The sequence below is a fragment of the Lycorma delicatula genome, chromosome 1 (assembly GCF_047948215.1).
Source record: "Lycorma delicatula isolate Av1 chromosome 1, ASM4794821v1, whole genome shotgun sequence".
NCBI classification, from domain to species: Eukaryota; Metazoa; Arthropoda; class Insecta; order Hemiptera; family Fulgoridae; genus Lycorma; species Lycorma delicatula.
In genome coordinates this window covers 75,851,352-75,870,646 of record NC_134455.1, presented here as the reverse complement: position 1 = coordinate 75,870,646, position 19,295 = coordinate 75,851,352, and the positions used below count along the sequence as shown (strand labels likewise).

The 19,295-nt window shown below is 28.6% G+C and overlaps 1 protein-coding gene across 1 annotated transcript in view; it reads left to right on the top strand.

Annotated features, from left to right (window-relative positions):
- The window catches only part of Dnah3 (dynein heavy chain 3, axonemal), a 257,006-nt gene that overhangs the window by 150,459 nt on the left and 87,252 nt on the right, over positions 1-19,295 (top strand). Inside the window, exons 30-35 of the mRNA XM_075354669.1 lie at positions 886-1,008; positions 2,940-3,131; positions 4,490-4,683; positions 5,800-6,007; positions 8,858-8,978; positions 14,796-14,935. Coding sequence (XP_075210784.1) covers positions 886-1,008; positions 2,940-3,131; positions 4,490-4,683; positions 5,800-6,007; positions 8,858-8,978; positions 14,796-14,935 — 978 coding nt within the window. The remainder of the gene's footprint in view (positions 1-885; positions 1,009-2,939; positions 3,132-4,489; positions 4,684-5,799; positions 6,008-8,857; positions 8,979-14,795; positions 14,936-19,295) is intronic.

Sequence of the window (19,295 nt, the reverse complement as noted above, 5' to 3'; positions counted from 1 at the left end):
AAGGTTTTTAACTAAGAATAGTTTTTTAAAAAATTTTTACACTTTTAATAAATTCTCATTGTTCTGATTGTGAAAAAAAATTAGGTTGATGAACTGGATCATGAAATCTATGAAATCATCATAGTGATTGTGTTAAATATCATTAGGCATAAACATTACTCCCTCACTGCCATTCTCATTATTCAGATTTGATAGTAAAGTGGGTACCTCATTATTTTTAATAAAAAAATATTAGTAGAGGATTGTTGTATTGATTTGTATTAGAAAAGAGAAATTAGTTTCTAATATATAAAATAAATGTTACACAAAATGAATATGTTAATTGTAAAAAATAACAGTGAAGAAATTTCATAAAAAATAAACATTTAATTACTGGAAAAAGATACATGCTTGCTGTAAGATATTTTGGTGTAATCATATCCCACTTGTTCTGCATATTATAAAATATTACTGTTTGATAGTTAGGTGCCAAGAAGAAGGTATTGAGGTTTTTAATTTAGCAATTCATTTAACTGATTAAAATTTTGTTTTGAGTACTTATTGTGAGGAATTCATTTTTTTAAATTCCAAACTTACTTCAGTTGCATAATGAATAATAATTTTTACTTATATTGAGTATATGATAAGTTATGTTACCTGTAATATCTAATTTTATTATTCAGCTACTGCAATCAGTTATCTGGTAATATGTATTCTAAAGTATTACCCTTAAAGTACTGTCTAAAATCTTTTCTACAATGAAGTATAAACAATGTATAACAGATATTATTTTCAATATGCAATTTAGTTAACTGCATTATTTATACTGTTTTTAGTTTAATTAAATTGTTATTATTACTCTTATTATTACTCTAATCAATTAACCTGTGCACTTTTGTAATTAAGGTATCTCTAATGCAAGATGAATTACATAATCTACAACCTCAGCTTGTAAAGACATCTGAAGCTACTGAAAAACTAATGGTGAAAATTGAACAAGATACTGTAATTGTGGAGGCAAAGAAAGAGGTGTGTATTTTCTTTGTGAAATTTTTAAACTGAATGTAGATCAAAGAAGAATTTCTTTGTTAAGATTTATTCTACATTTCCTTAACCTAAACCATATGCTTCATTACATTCATCCTGTTTCTGAAGAGATAATTTTCCCTGATGATATGGATTTTTAGTATTTTCCTTTAGCTATTTTTAATTTTCATCTTTTTTTAACATAAAAAAAAAATCATTATTGCCTTAATTATATTATTTTTCACCCACAAAGGACAAATATAAAAACAAGAAATGAACAATTTTTTTTTAGTTTGAATAATAGTCACTTGGTTTCAAAGAAATCCCTCAAAATTAATGGATAAAACAGGCTATTGATTATTTAATTTGCAACTGTGCTGGTAAAAATAAAACTGAATATCATTCAGCATCAGTTGAATATGTGAATACATGTTACAATTTTTGTTTCCAAAAGGATCTAACATTTAAAGGAAAATTATTTGGCGAGTATATCTTTCAAACAAGTTATCTTGTTTGCCCAATCTTCTAATTCCCAACAAGTTAGCAATATCATATTTGATACATAAGTTTTGCAAAGGAGGATCTAATAAGCAGATGTATAAATTAAAGAGGGCCCAGGCCACTAACTGAAGTTCTTGAGGACATGAAAGAACATTTCACATCCAGATGTCTCTTATAAAGCTCTCCACATAAATCAGAATGTCAACTGCTACTAATTTAAGATTAAAAACAGATTAATTACATGATTACTGCATATTGATATTTATAAACTGAAAAAACGAGATCATGAAGAACACTTCCTGTATTGTAATTCATTTTGATCTATTGTTGATGAAAATAGGATTAAGGTGGTGCTAGATTTTGTTTGGTTTAATAAAAAAAGCTTGATATCAATTGAATGTCTATATAAACAGTTGATTATTTAGCAGTGAACATACTAACCCATTTTCATGAACATTGTATATACCTAAAATTAGTAAATGGCATGCAATCTCCTTTTATTGTTTGATGGATCTTTCATTTCTTATTTTACAAAATTGTAGATAGTAAAGTTTATTGCATCTTAATCTAACACTTTATTGCACTTTTAGAGGACAATTAACAAGAATGTTGGTTTCAGCAATTTGATATCTAACAACTACAAAACTGGTTGTCATATTGCAAGAATTCTTTGGTCATTACTTGGTCTCAAAAAACTTATGGTTATCAAGATATTTAGTTATTACATTACTGATTCTATGAGAGGAACTCGTCAAAATATTATTAGAGATTTTCATACTTTGAAACAGCCTGGAATTTCTTATATTTCTCAGGCAATGATAACTCCTCCAGGTTTTTCCCTATAAATTAAAAAAATATATAAAATAAAAATAAAAAGCCACTGATTTTTTGGGGATGTTTAAAAAAAAAGATTATTTTTCATAATGACCATCATACACTTGACATTGAATGTGAAATTTTAAACATTGAGAGAATAATAATTACAGAACCTTATAAAGGTTAGATAAAATCCCTTTTAACAGTATCTACTGTGAAATTAAAGACATGTGTAATGGAAATATTTCTGTAATTTGAGTTTTTATTGTGAAAAATATAATAAAAAAAATTAAGCTGTAAACATTCAAATAATGTATACAAATATACATATGAAAATTAATTTCATGTCCATTTTCAAACATTTTGTACAAGAGAATTGTTTAAAACATAACCTAATTTATGAAATTAAAATCAGAGATTACATTAATGATTTGCAGTGTTGAACTGCATTAAAATTCTTTATGTTTGTTGTTACCTAAAATTCTATGTAAGTCAAATATTATACTACAATGTTACAATCAGTTGATTTGCTTTTTTTATTTAATTTGAAGTAAAACATTCTTTACCTTTAAAAAATATTTTTGGTACTGATTTTTTATAATATTTATGTTTTACAGATTGTAGGTGCTGATGAAGCATTAGCAAATGAAGCAGCTGCAGCTGCTCAGGCTATAAAAGATGACTGTGAGAGTGATCTTGCTGAGGCAACACCTGCACTTGAAGCTGCTATTCAAGCTTTGGATACATTGAAACCACAAGACATTACCATTGTTAAATCAATGAAAAGTCCTCCCAATGTTGTGCGACTGGTATGTGATAAGAAATTAAAAGTAAATTATTTTAAATTTCATTATTAAATAGCATTTAATTATTTGGTAAAAACTTGTTTTATATGAAAAATCTGAGAAATAATCATCTAAATAGTAAAAACCTGAAAATTATTACAAATCTGTTTTGGAATCAAAAGAGTTGAGAATGAATTAATATTTCCATTAACTAATTTCAGATCAGATATACTTTTACAGGTATTCAATGATGAAATTGAGATGGATGAAAGAGTTACTTTGAAAGGTAATAACTGATCTCATTGCAGTAGCTAAGTACCCAGTTAAGAATTTTTTTTTATGGAACTGAAGACATACAGCATATACTGTATGTCTATTTATCATCTCATAGATTTTTGTCTAATTCTGTGTAGTGTTGTTTTATAACCCTTTGCGGTCAGATGGCCAGTATAGCTGTATACCCATTTCTGTTATTCAGCTACACTTACATAGCTACACTTGTAGTGTAGTGACTCTTGTAAGTGTTGTGACTGAGAGTTCCAAGCCTGCTTTCAGTCAGTTCAAAATATTTATGGCACTAGCAGTGCTCATAGCTCGGATGGCCAGCAGGACTGGCCACTTACCTGTCGTTGTTGGCTCAGCTGCCATCTTGACTGCTCTGCCCCACCAGTTCGGAATTGTTTTTAATTTATTCCTAAATAATTGCATAGGGCATTTAATTTTAAAAAAACAACACCAATTTTTTATATAATTTTTTTTATTGACACACAAAGAATAGCTTAACATAGTTTTAATTTTTACTTTACGGAATATAACATAATAAAATAATATTTAAAAAGAAATATTTGTAGTATAAGAAAATTGTCCATCACATTTGTTTAATTTGCTAGCTAGATCGTGGCTTATTTTTCATAATGGTATTTTTCAAAGCATTCGCCCATATGTAGTACATGGTGTTTCTGACAGGTCTTGCAAAAAAATTTGCTTCGTTTTCTTTCTGGCCAGGTCTTCTGTCACTGCAAATAGCACAGTCTTGCGCTGGAAACATAAAAAAAAATATCGGGAAACGTAATACACAATTCACAATTAGTTAAAAGGCTGTCCCATAGGTTACAGCACTAATCACAAAATACAAAAGAAATACGCTGTTTCTACAGCAATATGTTTTGAGTGGCCAGTTCTGCTGGCCGTTCAAGTGTTCAGGGGATTTTGACCTGACCACTACTGCTGGCCATCCGAGCTGTGAGAAACAGGACTACACAAACAATTCTGACTTGACAGGTAAAATGGTTACAGCCAATACTATTGGCCATCCGACCCCAGTGGACTGATTTTAAATATATATCACACAGTATAAATTAATCCTTGTAATTTATCCACAGGTTCTAGAAGCTGTTTGTGTTATGAAAGGAATCAAGTCTGAACGTAAACCAGATCCTAGCGGATCTGGTAAAATGATAGAAGATTATTGGGGGCCTTCACAGAAACTTCTTGGTGATCTTAAATTTTTAGATGGTTTAAAATCTTATAATAAAGATACCATTGATCCTGCTATTATGAAGAAGATTCGAGATAGGTATGTATCTATAAGTTGCAAGATGATCAAAATTAAAAAAATATTGATCACCTATTGTTGGTCAGTATTCTGCAATTTGCCAAAAACTAGATTAAACACAATAAAATTAATTTATTTAATAAATTAGTAGTTGGTTTTAACATTTTCACCTAATTTAGTTAAAGTTTCTATTCTTGTTAATTCTCTATATAGAAAATATTACTATTAAGAGCTGGGCTCTTACTAGGATATTTTCTCTACCAAGCTGAGAAAAATTTAATTATTCATTAATCAGTTGCTTTTACATTTTATTGCAGTCAATGTGGATCAAACTAGATTTTGTTAATAGAAAACAATGTAATTTTATTAGGTTAGGTTCTATTTTGATCTCATAGCTCTGCAAGTAGGTTAAACAATGATTAGATTAAATACAAAGTAAATTGTTTTCAAGATTGTTATTTTCTTTTACTTAAATCAGTAAGTTGCACATTTAAAGTAAAAAAAATTAGAAAGGATGTTTATATATATTTTTTAAGTATTCTGAAGTGTTCCCTACTTGGTATTTTTTTTAAATATTTGTTTCTAAAGTTCATCATCACATCTTAAGCTCTCTTTGATCCCTCTTTCTTCCTAAAAAGTCCATTCTTTTGATGAATATATTACACATCAATGTGATGAAAAGCTGTAGATATACCTTTTTTGTAAGAGCTTTCATGCAGGTTTTCTGTGTGTTATTATACCTTAATTTTGAACAATTCTTGCAAATTCTCATTTGTTAATTCATCAATATGTGAATCTTGAATGTCTCCATGTTTAAAATTTCCCCCCAAAAAAAAATGAAAAGCCATTTTTTTCAGCTATCTTTAAAATTTAATAATTTATTTTGGAAATAATATATATAGAAAAATTCATACTGCCATGAATACATAATAGAAAATCACATACAATGATAATCCTAGCAAAATTATAATTTTATGATCGTATTAAAAAAAAATTGTAAAAATGTCATTTTAACATTTACTTAATGTTTAAGTAAAATGTTTAATTTTAATATTTAATTTTTTTTTTAAATTAAAAAAAATTTTGCTGATTTGTTTTTTTTTATTAATAAAATTGTTCTCTTTTGCTTATGATAAGGTATATTCCAGACAGAGATTTTGAACCAAGTGTTGTGAAGAAAGTATCCAATGCTTGTGAAGGTTTATGTAAATGGGTAAGAGCAATAGAAGTGTATGACAGAGTAATAAAAATTGTTGCTCCTAAAAAAGCAAAACTTGCTGAAGCTGAAGCAGAATTGAGTCTTCAAATGGATAAGCTAAATGAAAAAAGAGCTCAGTTACAAGAGGTAATCATAGTAAAAAAGATTGCAGTTATTTTATTAAAGAATTAGTTATATATTAATTATAATGTTTAAATAGTTATTGTGAGTATTAGTTTAATTATTTCATAAAATATTTATTACCTCCTATATGTATTTTGTTAGTCAGTTATAAAAATTGGAATTAAATGTGTTGGAATTTGAAAATTTTATTTTTAAAGTGTTTGTATAACATTATAGTATCCTCAGAGTATTTAATTATTTTTCTGGTAGAATCCTGTAATTCTCCCTGACAACTTTCATAATGTTATCAGATTACTCTTTGGATGTAAAAATTTCCAGACCTGCAGGACATTTTTTTTAAATCTGATGTAGGTAATCTTTGTAGGTTATATAGATATCAAGAATCTGATTAGAATATACTTATATGTAACAGAAAATCCATGAGATATAAATTTAAAAAAAATTGAATAAATTAATATTATTAATAAAAAGAAATAAATTTATAATAAACAAGCCGTGGTCCGCGACTTCGTCCGCGTGGGATTTATTCACTCGTTACAAATAGTAGTACTTCATTGTGAAAATTGATTCGCAAAAATTAACGACTATATGATACATAGCTGAAACCCACGACTTCGCCCGCGTCGGAATCACTTAATTTATTGAATATAGCTGCCCGGCTCGGCTTCGTATATACGGTTGGTATACACATTTTAAAAAAATAAGATATTTGTTGCAGTCGTTCAGGGTTTTGGGCCACTTGTTCAGCCGTTTCTGCGGTAAAATACACCCTTTGGCCGTTTTCTAAGTGGATGGCTAACTGCAAGACTGTAGGATGTGGCTCGTAAATGGGAAATTCTAAAATTCGTCAAACAGCTTCGGATGTACTTATGTACCGGCCATTTACATAGTTTTCCACTTCATCATTTGGGTTTTTGACGCTAAAAGTATCTTGGTCAGATCCTTTATAGATATATTTACAAATGTATTTGATGGCTTAAACTGAGTGGCAGTACTCGATATTTATGTGCGCGTTAAACATCCTACACAATAATGGAGAATAAGGGACAATCCACCTATTATCTATATAGAAAGTACTTCCTCTGATATTTAGCGTAGCGCTCTGGCCTCCATTTTCGGCGTCACGACGACGATAAACTGGATATCCATCCTCTCTGGTTTGGGTATCGTTGACGAAACGTCGAGGGTACGTTTTTGTGCAGATACCGTTTTTCATACATGGTGCTGTTAAGTTATGCTCTCCGCATGGACCGTGCACCATATTTTTAGTGACGATATCGTACAATATCGGGTCGTTTTGTTGGTTGGGCAGTTCCGCAACTATGACACTATCAATTTCGTCTGGCTGGATTTTTCTTTCTAGCCAAAACAGCAAATGACAGTGAGGTAAACCCCGCTTCTGCCACTCCACACTTGCCATGTAACATTTCACTTTGCCGAATATTTCATCTTTTGTGAATAATTTTATGAATTTTTTCATCTTTAAATGAAATACCCTTGAAATTATTTTTATTGCCCTAGCCTGTAAACTATTTCTAGAAAGTTGAGATCTTAATCTTTTGGGCATTTTGAAATGATAAAAAAAACTAAATACTACATCAACTAATACTAAATTATTTGCTTACATGTTGAACAGGAATTAGCCTGTATATGAAGTGGTGATTAAAAAATTGTAAAAAATTCAAAATATTTTGAAGGAAAAATATTCGATATCGCACACAACCGCTGCGTAGGAAGCGGACTGCGCGAATGAGCCGCGCGGCACTTTATTTTGTGACATTGACTCCCCTCTCGCACCGCAGTGACGCTTAGGTCACATGCTGCTGCCTAGCTAGCCGAGTAGGGTGTGGGCGGCGCGAGGGAGCAGAGGCAGGCGGTGGTGGGGAGGCGAGCGTCAAGAGAGACACGGCGACGATGAACAGTTGCTAGATACTGAATTACAAAGATAGAAAAATTAAAATATGTTGCTTAAATAACGCGGTAAAAAGTAGCCTGTGTTCATCAGGGATAATGTTGGCTTCTAATGGAAAAAGAATTTTTCAAATCGGTCCAGTAGTTTCGGAGCCTATTCAATACAAACAAACAAACAAATCTTTCCCCTTTATAATATTAGTGTGGAAAAGGTAAAAATCATAAAATTTTATTTTATAAAAATATATATTGAATAACATTTACTACATTTGTTCACAACTATATACAGCACAGTAAAAAAAAAACATAATCCAATGAGAATTCCTGTTAGGTGGTGTGGTGCAGTAGAAACTCTCAAAATGACTTTAATAATAATGTGACGGATGAATCGAAGCCAAATATTTTTAATTATTGCAGTTTTATTAAATTTTAATGTACACATCTATTATAAAAGAAGGAAGAAATAAAAGAAGGAAAGTGTACATTATTTTAAAAATTTTAGGAAGTTAGAAGTAAAATGTTTTTCACTGAATTTTTAACCGCAATTGATTTTGTATATATCTAAAACATGTTATATACATGTGTGAGATAACTTACTTTCCCGTACTTAAAAGTTATGCATTATCAGAGAATACAAAAGAATTTTTTAAATTCTATTTTATACATTTTGATTCCTGGTTTTCTTTTGTTGACATAGCAAAAAGTCAAACTTATAAGTTGGTAATTTATTAAGTTATGTTTTAAAATTCATCGTAGATAAGATAATAGATTTTTAATAAAGGCTGTAGTAGATTGTAAATAAAATATAGATTTTTTAGAAATACTATTCAATTTGATATATGTTTTACAGTTTTTAAGATATAAATAATATATAGTTATGTGTAGGTTATTAGTAAAAAAGATTAATGATTTTTTTTTTCTACAACATTCTTATCATCACAGGTTACTGATAAACTTCAAGCATTAAATGATGAATTTGCTGCAAAAACAAAAGAAAAGAAAGAACTTGAAGATTCTATTGAACTTTGTTCCCAGAAGCTACAACGAGCTGAAAAACTGATTGGTATGAACACTATTTTTGTGGATTAAAAATTAAATTTAGACTGTTGATTTTTATTTTTTATCTTAATATTTACTGATTAATTAGTCAGCTGTTCATGTAAAAGAACATATGAGCCGGGGAAAGAGTTGTTATATTATAAAATAGATGTTTTTAAAGAAAAATGGATTATTAATTTTTAAAGTAAGATACTGTTGTATATATTATTAAATGTCTCTTTAATCATGTTTAAAAGAATTGCTTGTTCAAATTATAAGAAGGAAATGTGCAAACTTGGAAATCAATATGAATTCTCTTAGAAGTAGGAGAAGCCCTGTGATAACAGGTCTTATTTGTAACTAATTTTAAACATCTAAAGATTTCTTTAGGAGTTTTATACAGTTCTACATAAACATTTTCTGAAATACAAACCATATAAGTTTCTTAGAATACATTTTATTTTCTTTGTAAAATCTATTATTTATATTTGATGAAACGATAAATTTTGGAAAAGAGTTCTTTACCTACCATTTCAGCCGTTTCATCTTTGTTAAAATATATATGTAAAACATGTCTGAGGTTGTAATACAGAAAAATAAAAAATTGCATATAAACCAAAAATGGAATACAGAATTAGGCTATACTTAAAAAAATGAAATCACTAATAAATTAACTGCAAATATTCAAGCTCTTAAAGAAGAAAGACTAGATTTTAATTTTTTTTATAGTTTTTCTACCTTATTTGATTCTATTGATAGAAAAGCTAAACTCTTTTTTTATAAATTATCATGTATAGGATTATCACCTAAAATAATAAATATTTTACAAAGTTTGAATGATGGGACAACAATTAGTGTTTGGTATAAAGATGGGCTATCGAAGAAATTTAACACCGCAATAGGACTGCAGCAGAGGTGCTTACTTAGTCCACTCCTGTTTTTTTTTTTCTAAATGATTTACATGAGTTGGGGGATGGGAAGAAGAAGGATAAGGGTATTATTATACATGGATGACATGTTTTTGTTAGCAGATACCCCTATAGGAATTGAGTGCATGATTAATGACTTGGCAAATTATTGTGAATAGTGGAATTTAAGGGTCGTCTAGAAAATTAAAAATGGTTTTCAAAAAAGGAGAAGGATGAAAGATGGGTTTTCAGGGGTAGCGAAATAGAACTTGTCAACAAATTATAAATATTTAGTTATAATCTTAACACCTACTATGAATGTGGAGCTACATTTAAGAGAAAAACTGAAAAATCCTAAATTAGGACTAAATGTATGATGGCATAGTGCATTAAAAAATAAAAATATAAATCTGGCGGCTAAAAAAGCACTATGTACGATTTGCTGTAGGGCTGTTATATCTGTTGTCTGCGTAGGTCAGGGATTTTAAGCAGTTTGATAATCTAAATAATTTGCAGCGCTTCTTTATAGAATATTTGTACTTTCTAATAATACCCCTAATTATATGCTCCTTTTAGAATACTAGAGAGTCTTTTTACATTTATATACATTGAAACTTCATTTTGATTATATCTTAAAGTGCTAAAAATGTTAATTTATGTTATAGTAATGAATTATGTTAAATATGAATACTTGTCAAGTTAATTTACCTTTACAACTCATCATGCTACTTTTTGAAATTCATTCTAATCTGTTTATATAATTTTGTTTGTTTTTTTAATAGTATTGTGTTGTTTGTAATAAATTTGATTTTTTATGTATTAAATGGAATTGTTTCTTCCTGTGAAGATAATTGTGGCAATAATGTGTTAGGAGTAATAATGTTATTATTTTTGTATTTAGTAATATTTTATCTCTGTTTATTATTATACTAAGATTACAAAGTAGTGTTCTTGTTTCATTGATAGTATTATTTTATCTTATATTAATACACCAACTTTCCAGCTGATGATTTTTATAGTAAGCTGTAAAGTGTGTGCTAATTATATGTTGTAATTATTTTTTGTAAATAATTTATTTTAAAATGTAATATTAAGAATGAAACAATATTATTATTGTTGTTATATTATTAAGTTTGAATTTAGCTGATGATCATAAAAATAGATGTATTATATACATACACAAGTATGTACTATTTTTACTTCTTCTATTGAACAGAAAGGGTGTAAACATTACAGTTTACACCCTTTCTACTCCCCTTTACACTCTTTATACACACTCTTTATACTCTGTGTGATTCTTTCTTATAATTAGAATTCAGATATAACATCTAAGGAACAAAAGCCACAAAGATCAGAATTGCGTTTTGTAAAAATAACACTGGGCAACATAAAATTTGGAACTGAAAAGAGAGTGGCTGTTCTATATAGTATTTTATATGCTGAATCTGAATATTTATTCTGAAACAAACCGTCACATAACATTCTACCCCTTAAAGTTATTTGTTACTACCCCAGTTACTACCAGTTACTACCCCTTAAATTTATTTGTTCATCATTCATGGAACAAACTATACAAATAAGTTGGTATGTCTGTATATTTGCTTATTCACATCTGAGTTATATTGGGATGCATGCTGGAGACATATATTCATGTCAAGCCAGATGTATAGACATGTCAGTGAGTCAAGTAATGAGTAATTCAATGTGATGAAATTTTCTTCAGTATGAGTTCAGCTGTTGGTATCATTTCCCATACCCATACTTGGTTTTATGTTCTTTAGTAATGATAGTGGTGTTATCATACACATATTATAAAGATTGTTTCATAAATGATGCCATAAATTTAGTGAAAAATTTTTATGACCGAACAACTTTTGATACTCCATGGTGAAACAGTTTTATAAAGAAGTTTAAATAATTAAGTATTTATAAATTAAAACTTAATTATTTTTATAATTAAGCAAGTATTTCTGTAATATTTCAGTTTAGTTTCATTCATTAAAAGATTTTGAATTTTACAATGAATAAAAATCTGACTTATAAAAATTCTCCTAATATTTTTTGTTACATTTGCAGAGAATTCATCAAGAAAAGTCAGTGAAAACCAGTATCAAATCTACTGAAAAATGCTTAAAAACATTATTTTGACTGTTCCTTGGGAGACCAAGATAAATTCTGGGCTCCACATGTAGTATGCATCAAGTGCTATATTAAACTAACCTAGTGGTTAAAAGGAAAAAAAAGAACATTTGCTTTTTGGCATACCTATGATTTGAGGAGAACCTATTAACCATTATGATAACTGCTATTTTTGCTCAAATGTTACTGGTTTCAGTTCAAACAATAAAATCAGTATTGCATACCAAATATTCGTTCAGCTATGAGACCAATACTTCATGATGTTGATTTACCAATTTCAATCACTCCAACTTCTTGGAAAGAAATTTCTGATACCCTGAAAGGCTCAACCAATGAATCCTCAACTTCAATAGATATTAATTACATTCCAGAAGAATCAAATACTGATCCTTACCTCATCATACAAGCACGATTGAGCAACCTAATTCGTAACTTGTATTTGTTAAAACAACATGCAGAATTCCTAGGTTCATGGAATTTATTAAAGAAGGATAGTAAAATTTCAGAATATAAAAATTGTAACAAAAATTTACTGAAATACTTTAGAAGAGATGGTTTAATTTGTTCCTGCCATGATGTTAGGGAGCTGATGTCTGACCTGGACATTGAATTTGTTATTCATGATCGGCGTTTATTTATAGACTTATCAAAAAGAAGATTAAAGGCAGTGTTGTGCATAACTCGAACAAGTTTTCTTCTATACCGGTATCACATGCTGTAGGAAGAAAAGAAACATATAAAACTGTCAAAAATTTTAAAGCTAAGTGTGATGAACACTCATGGCGAATCATTGCTGACCTGAAACCAATAGGGCTTCTTCTCAGTCTCCAGAGTGGCTTTATAAAAGTATGTTTTTGTGTTTGTGGGATAGTTAGGCTACAGATAAACACTACACAGTTAAAGTTTGGCCAAAAAGAAATCGATTTAACCCAGGAAAGGAGAATGTTGTCAATAATCCCTTTGCTGAAGCAGATCATATTATTTTACCACTTCTGCACATAAAACTAGGCCTGATGAAGAATTTTGTAAAAGCATTAGATAAAGACGGAGAAGGCTTCAAATATTTATCTGAGATTTTATCACAATTAAGTGAAGCCAGTTTAAAAGAGGGAATATTCATTGGGCTACAAATAAAAAAATTAATCCACGAAAACATATTTGACAACAAAATGAATCCTAAAGAACTAGCAGCATGGAAGTCATTCAAAGCTGTTCTTACTAGTTTCTTGGAAACAAAAAAGCTGAAAACCATGATCGGCTTATAAATGAACTATTAGTGAAATATAAAAATTAGGCTACAGAATGTCATTGAAAATTCATTTTTTTACGTTCTCATTTGGACTTTTTTCCTTTAAACTTGGGTGACATCAACAAAAAACAAGGAGAAAGAATCCACCAAGATATATTGCAGATGGAACAACGTTATCAAGGCAGATGGGATGAATCTATGATGCGTGACTATTGCTGGATGATAAAAAGAGAAGACTTCACTGAACACAAAACAGAAATTAAGATAAACATAAATGTCTGCAAAATAAAGGTAGAAATTTTAATTGTAATTATTATTCTTTTTGTATTCTATTATTTAAGAAGTTTCTCAATATTTTAAAGGGTCGTAACTAAAAATCTGAGGGTGATGAAGAAAAACCGATTTCATTTTAAGATTCAGCATAAAAAATACATTCTAATTCATCTAATTTTATCTCAATCAAAGTTATTATTTTTCCTTTTGTTGACCTGTGTAATGATTAAAACGTTCCTTTAGTGAACATTATGAAGATCATCTGCAGATCTGCATATCAGTGGATTTGACTTACATCTCAGCTTGTTAAACCCACTGAATTGTATGCTTGCCTTAGTGATGAATTGAGTAGGAAACAACTTAATTCCTTATTTACTTGTAAAAGGCTGGCATAGGATGCTTGTTATTCTTGAAAATGGTTGAGTCATTTTCAGGAGTAGATTGTGTCATATTGGGTCACCTACAATCATAACAATTATGACAATTTTTACTGCATATATTTATTAATAAAAAATTATTATTTGCTTACTTTTATTATAAGTTTTTTAGTTGTTTATCATTTAGCTTCATCCTATTATTTTAGCCTTCCAAAGAATACCCGTCATCAACATAGGTATTAAGAATTAGTTTATAGGTAATTGCATGGACATGACCAGATTTTTTTTGTAGGGTTTTCTTGTCCCTGTCACACATTTTCAGCGGTTTTTTTTCTTTATTACTTAATGAAATTTAATTTTTATTGAACCGAGTTCATGAATATTCACTATTTATTACTTTTGAATTACTTACCTCCTTATTTTTATCATAAAATGAGATTACAAATTTCCTTCCATGTACATGCTTATTTGCCTTTTTTTTCTTGTTCTATACTGTAACATTTATATATTGTTAATAATGAAAATTTAGGACCTCCCCAAATCTTGAAGAAAATACTATAGAATTTCTTCAAAACAGAGGTATACTTCCTACAGAACATAAAGTATATTCAGGAATGAACAGCAATTTATTCTTAAACGATCATGTTTTGTTGTGTAATAAACATATGTGTTATATTAAATTTAGTGTGGAGATTTGAAATTGGATTTTCAGGCTCTAGATCTTGATTGCTCTTTATAGCCTTTCTACGCTTTATTTATTCAAAATTTATTGAGTTGACATCAATGAAGGTATTTTAGTGTGAAATGAATATTATCCATTGCTGCATTGGTCTATTTACCCAATATTCATAATATTTTAATACAAGTTGATGCTTTAATTTCTAAATTTATTTCAGGTGGACTTGGTGGGGAGAAAGCAAGATGGAGTGAATTGGCCGTTATGCTGAAAGCTTCATTGTACAATGCAATTGGAGATGTTCTTCTTTCTGCTGGTGTTGTTGCTTATTTGAGTGCATTTACAGTTGATTTTAGAAATGTATGTTGGCTCTAATATATGCTTGTATTATTTTGCTAATTTTAATTACTCAAGATACAAAGTACTGCAAGTAGAAAAGGAAATGTGAATAAAGTTTATTCCCAGTTTTCAGCAGATCTTGTCAATTTAGGAATCCTCAGCCCAAAAAAAAGTTTTATTTCTATCAAAAGGCTTTATTGTAAAATCACTGCACAAGTTTTGTTAATATTAATAGCAAGCAGGTTGATTAGCATTGGTACTGTATTAGTTTTATGATCTTAGACCAAACTTTTTTAAACAAGGGCTGCTGTGAAATTTTCAGAAAATAAAAATTAATTTTGTAAACAATACCTACAGTATTTATTAAATATCAAACGAGTAACAATCTTATGCTATTTGTAGATGATTGAGGTAACCTCTTCATTTGGTCCTTCTCTTGTTTGTAAAACCTATCAGAAGCGATTTCATAGAAGTATGCATTTTAGAAACAAATGTAACATTTTAAATATAATTAAGCCTGTAGAATTGCTAATTCAAGTTTTTTCTTCCTTTGTGTATACTTCACCTGTATTTTAATGAGGCATTAATTAGTTATATTTTGTTTCTCATTTTTCATGCAGTTCTAATTTTTATTGTTTTATTTTTTGTTATTGTTCAGACAATTTGTTCTGAGTATTGTCATAAATTTGTATATTCTACCGCAGCAATTAACTACATATTTATGTAAATATTTTGTTAGATAATTTTTTGTACATTATTAGTTTTTTTTATTGCAAAATTTTATTTTATGTACTAGATGTATAGAAATAAGAAATAACATTCACTTCTACATTAAAATATAAAAATATAATTATTTAACATCAAATATGTAATTACATTTTACATGAAATTATTATTTGTGCACAACCCTAATGTAAGCAAAAGCTGCATATTATAATGAAAAAAGGTAGACCTTAAAGTTTACAAAAATCGTCAACTTTAATTCAAAATAATACAAGAAAAAGTTAAATTTAGAAATAGACCAGCCAAGAACATTTACAAAAAATTACAATTCTGGAACTAGAGGCACATTTCAATTGTTAACAGTCGCCATCACTGTTTTTAAAGAAATTAGTTAAAGTAAATATTAATAAAAAAAAAATTATGAAAATAGAAATAAAAACCATTAAAACTACACCTATAAAGCAATAGATCTTGAAAAATACTGAGAATTAAAACTAGATCACCAATAGAATTTTAAAACCTGGTATTTTTTAAGGTGTATGTAAATATTAAGTTCATTATGGTTTTAGAAGAGAAACACATAGTAACAACAGAATAAGCTATTTTTTAAATTGTACATCAGTATTCTTGCTGCATTTGTCATAGATTACTACTTCATTAGTGGGCACTTCTGTAAACTGTGTTTTTTTATTTGAAAGTTAAAATTTTATTTTAAAACATTGGAGAAGGGCTTTTTAACACACCCTCAAATTTTTCTGCTAAGGTGTGTTTCTATACTTTTAGTTAAAATTCTTATTTATCTATTTATTCCATTAACCTCTTTATTAGTTATAACGTTTTTATTTTTTATTTTTCCCTCTTGATCTTTCTCTATCCCTCTACCTATTTTTCTGTCAAAGGTTTTTATTTCATTCCTTTATTTCTTTATTATTTTAAGTAAAACTGAGATAGTACTCCACCAACTTCTGTGATTAGAGTAACAGTGTCTTTCTTTTTATCAAGACGAGTCTGGTATCAAACTCTGCTCAGGCATTTTTAAGACTGCAGATGTATATCTTATTCCCATACATAAGAGTTAAATTATTAGAAAGAAAAAAAAACAATGGTTGAAGCTTACCTTAATCACTTGTACAATTTTATTTTAAGACTACAGGATAGGTAATATTTCAACAGTAGTAGATTTATTCTTCATAATGTTCAGGGAAAATACACAGATATTTTACAGTAATAGATTTCTTATCACTTAATAGCTCTTAATTTTGGAGAATTAGAGTATGTAGCTAGTTATAAAGGAGATGTTGGAAGATAAGAATAATTGAATAGGCAAACTTATATTAAGAACTATCAATTTTCATGAAATCAGCAATTTAGTCAAGTTCAATTAGTAGTTCTAACTGTTGCTAAAAGGTTTTATATATAACAGATGTCAGGATTCTCATCAAATAAAATTACAAAAATTTAGATATCATGACTGGTAACACTCATTACATCACTCATTAATCAAGTGGAATAAAAAATAATTTATGGAGGTGTCACCCTACAATTGAGTATTAGGGTTAATCAAACATGACATAGTCAGCATGTTATTAGTTCTCCTGAATTTGAAAACTAATTTTAAATTGTTTTTGTTTCATTAGTTATCGTACTACATTACTTATAAATTATATTACAAAATATAAATGTGTAAACTCATTTTATACAGAATTTAAAAATTTAAATACATTTTTATTATCATAAGTATATGTTAAAAAAGGTAAATTTTTACATTTGAAATGATAACAATAAAGTTTACTTGCCGTGATTAATAATAACTAATAAAATAGAAAAATAATGAAATAATTGATGTTGACTTTTTACATACTTTTGTATTAAAAACAATTAAGTAATCAGTTATGCAAGAGTTACTTTAAACTATTATTTGATTTTTATCTTTTGTTAATAAAACTACAACTATTGTACTTTAATTTTGTATGTAAGCATTGTCTAAGCAAAAATTAAAGCATGTACTTCTTACTGACTTCAGTATTTTATAATGCAGCATATTTATCAGAGTTTTATTCCAATAACACTAAATTTTTTATTGAAATGCCATTTTTCTATATGATTATGAAACTTGTAAAAGTAATTCTTAAAGGAAATGTTTTTATTGTAAGATATCCACCTAGTATTTATATATATATATATATATATATACTATATGTTTTTTCATATTTTTAATTAGCCTGATTCAGTCAAAGAAGTTACTAGTCACTTCAAATTTTTGCATAGATGTCAGTCATAAATGCATATAGTAGAATATAATATTCAAATAATACCTATTGTCACGTGTTCACAGTTCAGGATATTGAGAGACCAACAGACTAAAAATTTGTTACAAATACAATTTATAAGAAGATAAAAGCATATAAACAAAATAAATCAAAGATAATAACGATGATGATAATGATAATAATAATAATACTATTATTATTATTAATAATGAAAATACGTATATATAACACACAACATAATAAATCAAATAAAAAGGACAAGATTTTGTTTAATGACAGTAAAATTATAAAAACCAGAACACAGTCCAATTTACTAAAAACATTATCATGTCTGTTAGAATGTAATATTGCATAAACAACAAAATAACACTAGATAAGTCTAAAGTTCATACAATTCATTTTCTGCAAATATTATTACTTTTACTGTTTACAATAAAACTACCCTATACTTTATGAATAAGTAAAATACTGTCACTTCTACACTTCTACTACTATTAATATCACTTTACTACTATAACTTGCTGAACAACTTCCTACATTCACCCACTGTCCACAATGGATTGCTCGTGAGGTACTCTTCACTCGACATTACGACATGCTTACTGATGTCGTGATCACTGCAACCACATCAAACTCTGGCTTGTGAAACTATTATCACTTATCACAACTGCACTGAACACAGCCTTGCAGAACTACTCACTTTGTTTGCTGGTCCCTGGCAGTATTTATATTCCCTGCAGAACCAGTACCCAATCCATTTCTTTAACTATTAAAGCATAGTAATTTTCAATGTCTGCATCCTTACATCTTTCTATAACTTCTTTTTCCGATCTGGTAACCTTTCTGGTCAAACAAGGCTTTTGGAGGTGCCATTGTCTGTATGTCAAAGAACAATTTGTTAACTTGACCTGTTATTCTAAGAGAAGAATCTCTTTTAGTTCCTTCTTCTTTATTTTTTCTTTCTTTCTCCTTAATTAGAAGAAAATCCTTTGCCCTGGTCCATTTTACTGATCCTGTTCTGTTACAATATCAATAATACTATATAAATACATGATAAAATTTTTGAATGAAAACTGCTGAAGAGGCACTTGTTAATAATCAAATTCATCTAAATTTATTGAACTATTTTTGAAAACCTGTCACACAGTAGATGGCACTTTCTGTTACACTAGCGAAAGTGCTGGAGTCAAAAAAATATTATGACCATTCTAATCAGCAACTTTGAACCTAAAGATTAATTATTAATGTTTTGGCTATATATTTATTATAAATGTCTCACTCCTTTAACAAATATACTGTGTGCATGATCATCTTGTTTCATACAACCTCAATTTGTGTGAGTAAATATTTTATTCTATAAACTTTTGTTAACGTGTTATTATTTTTCA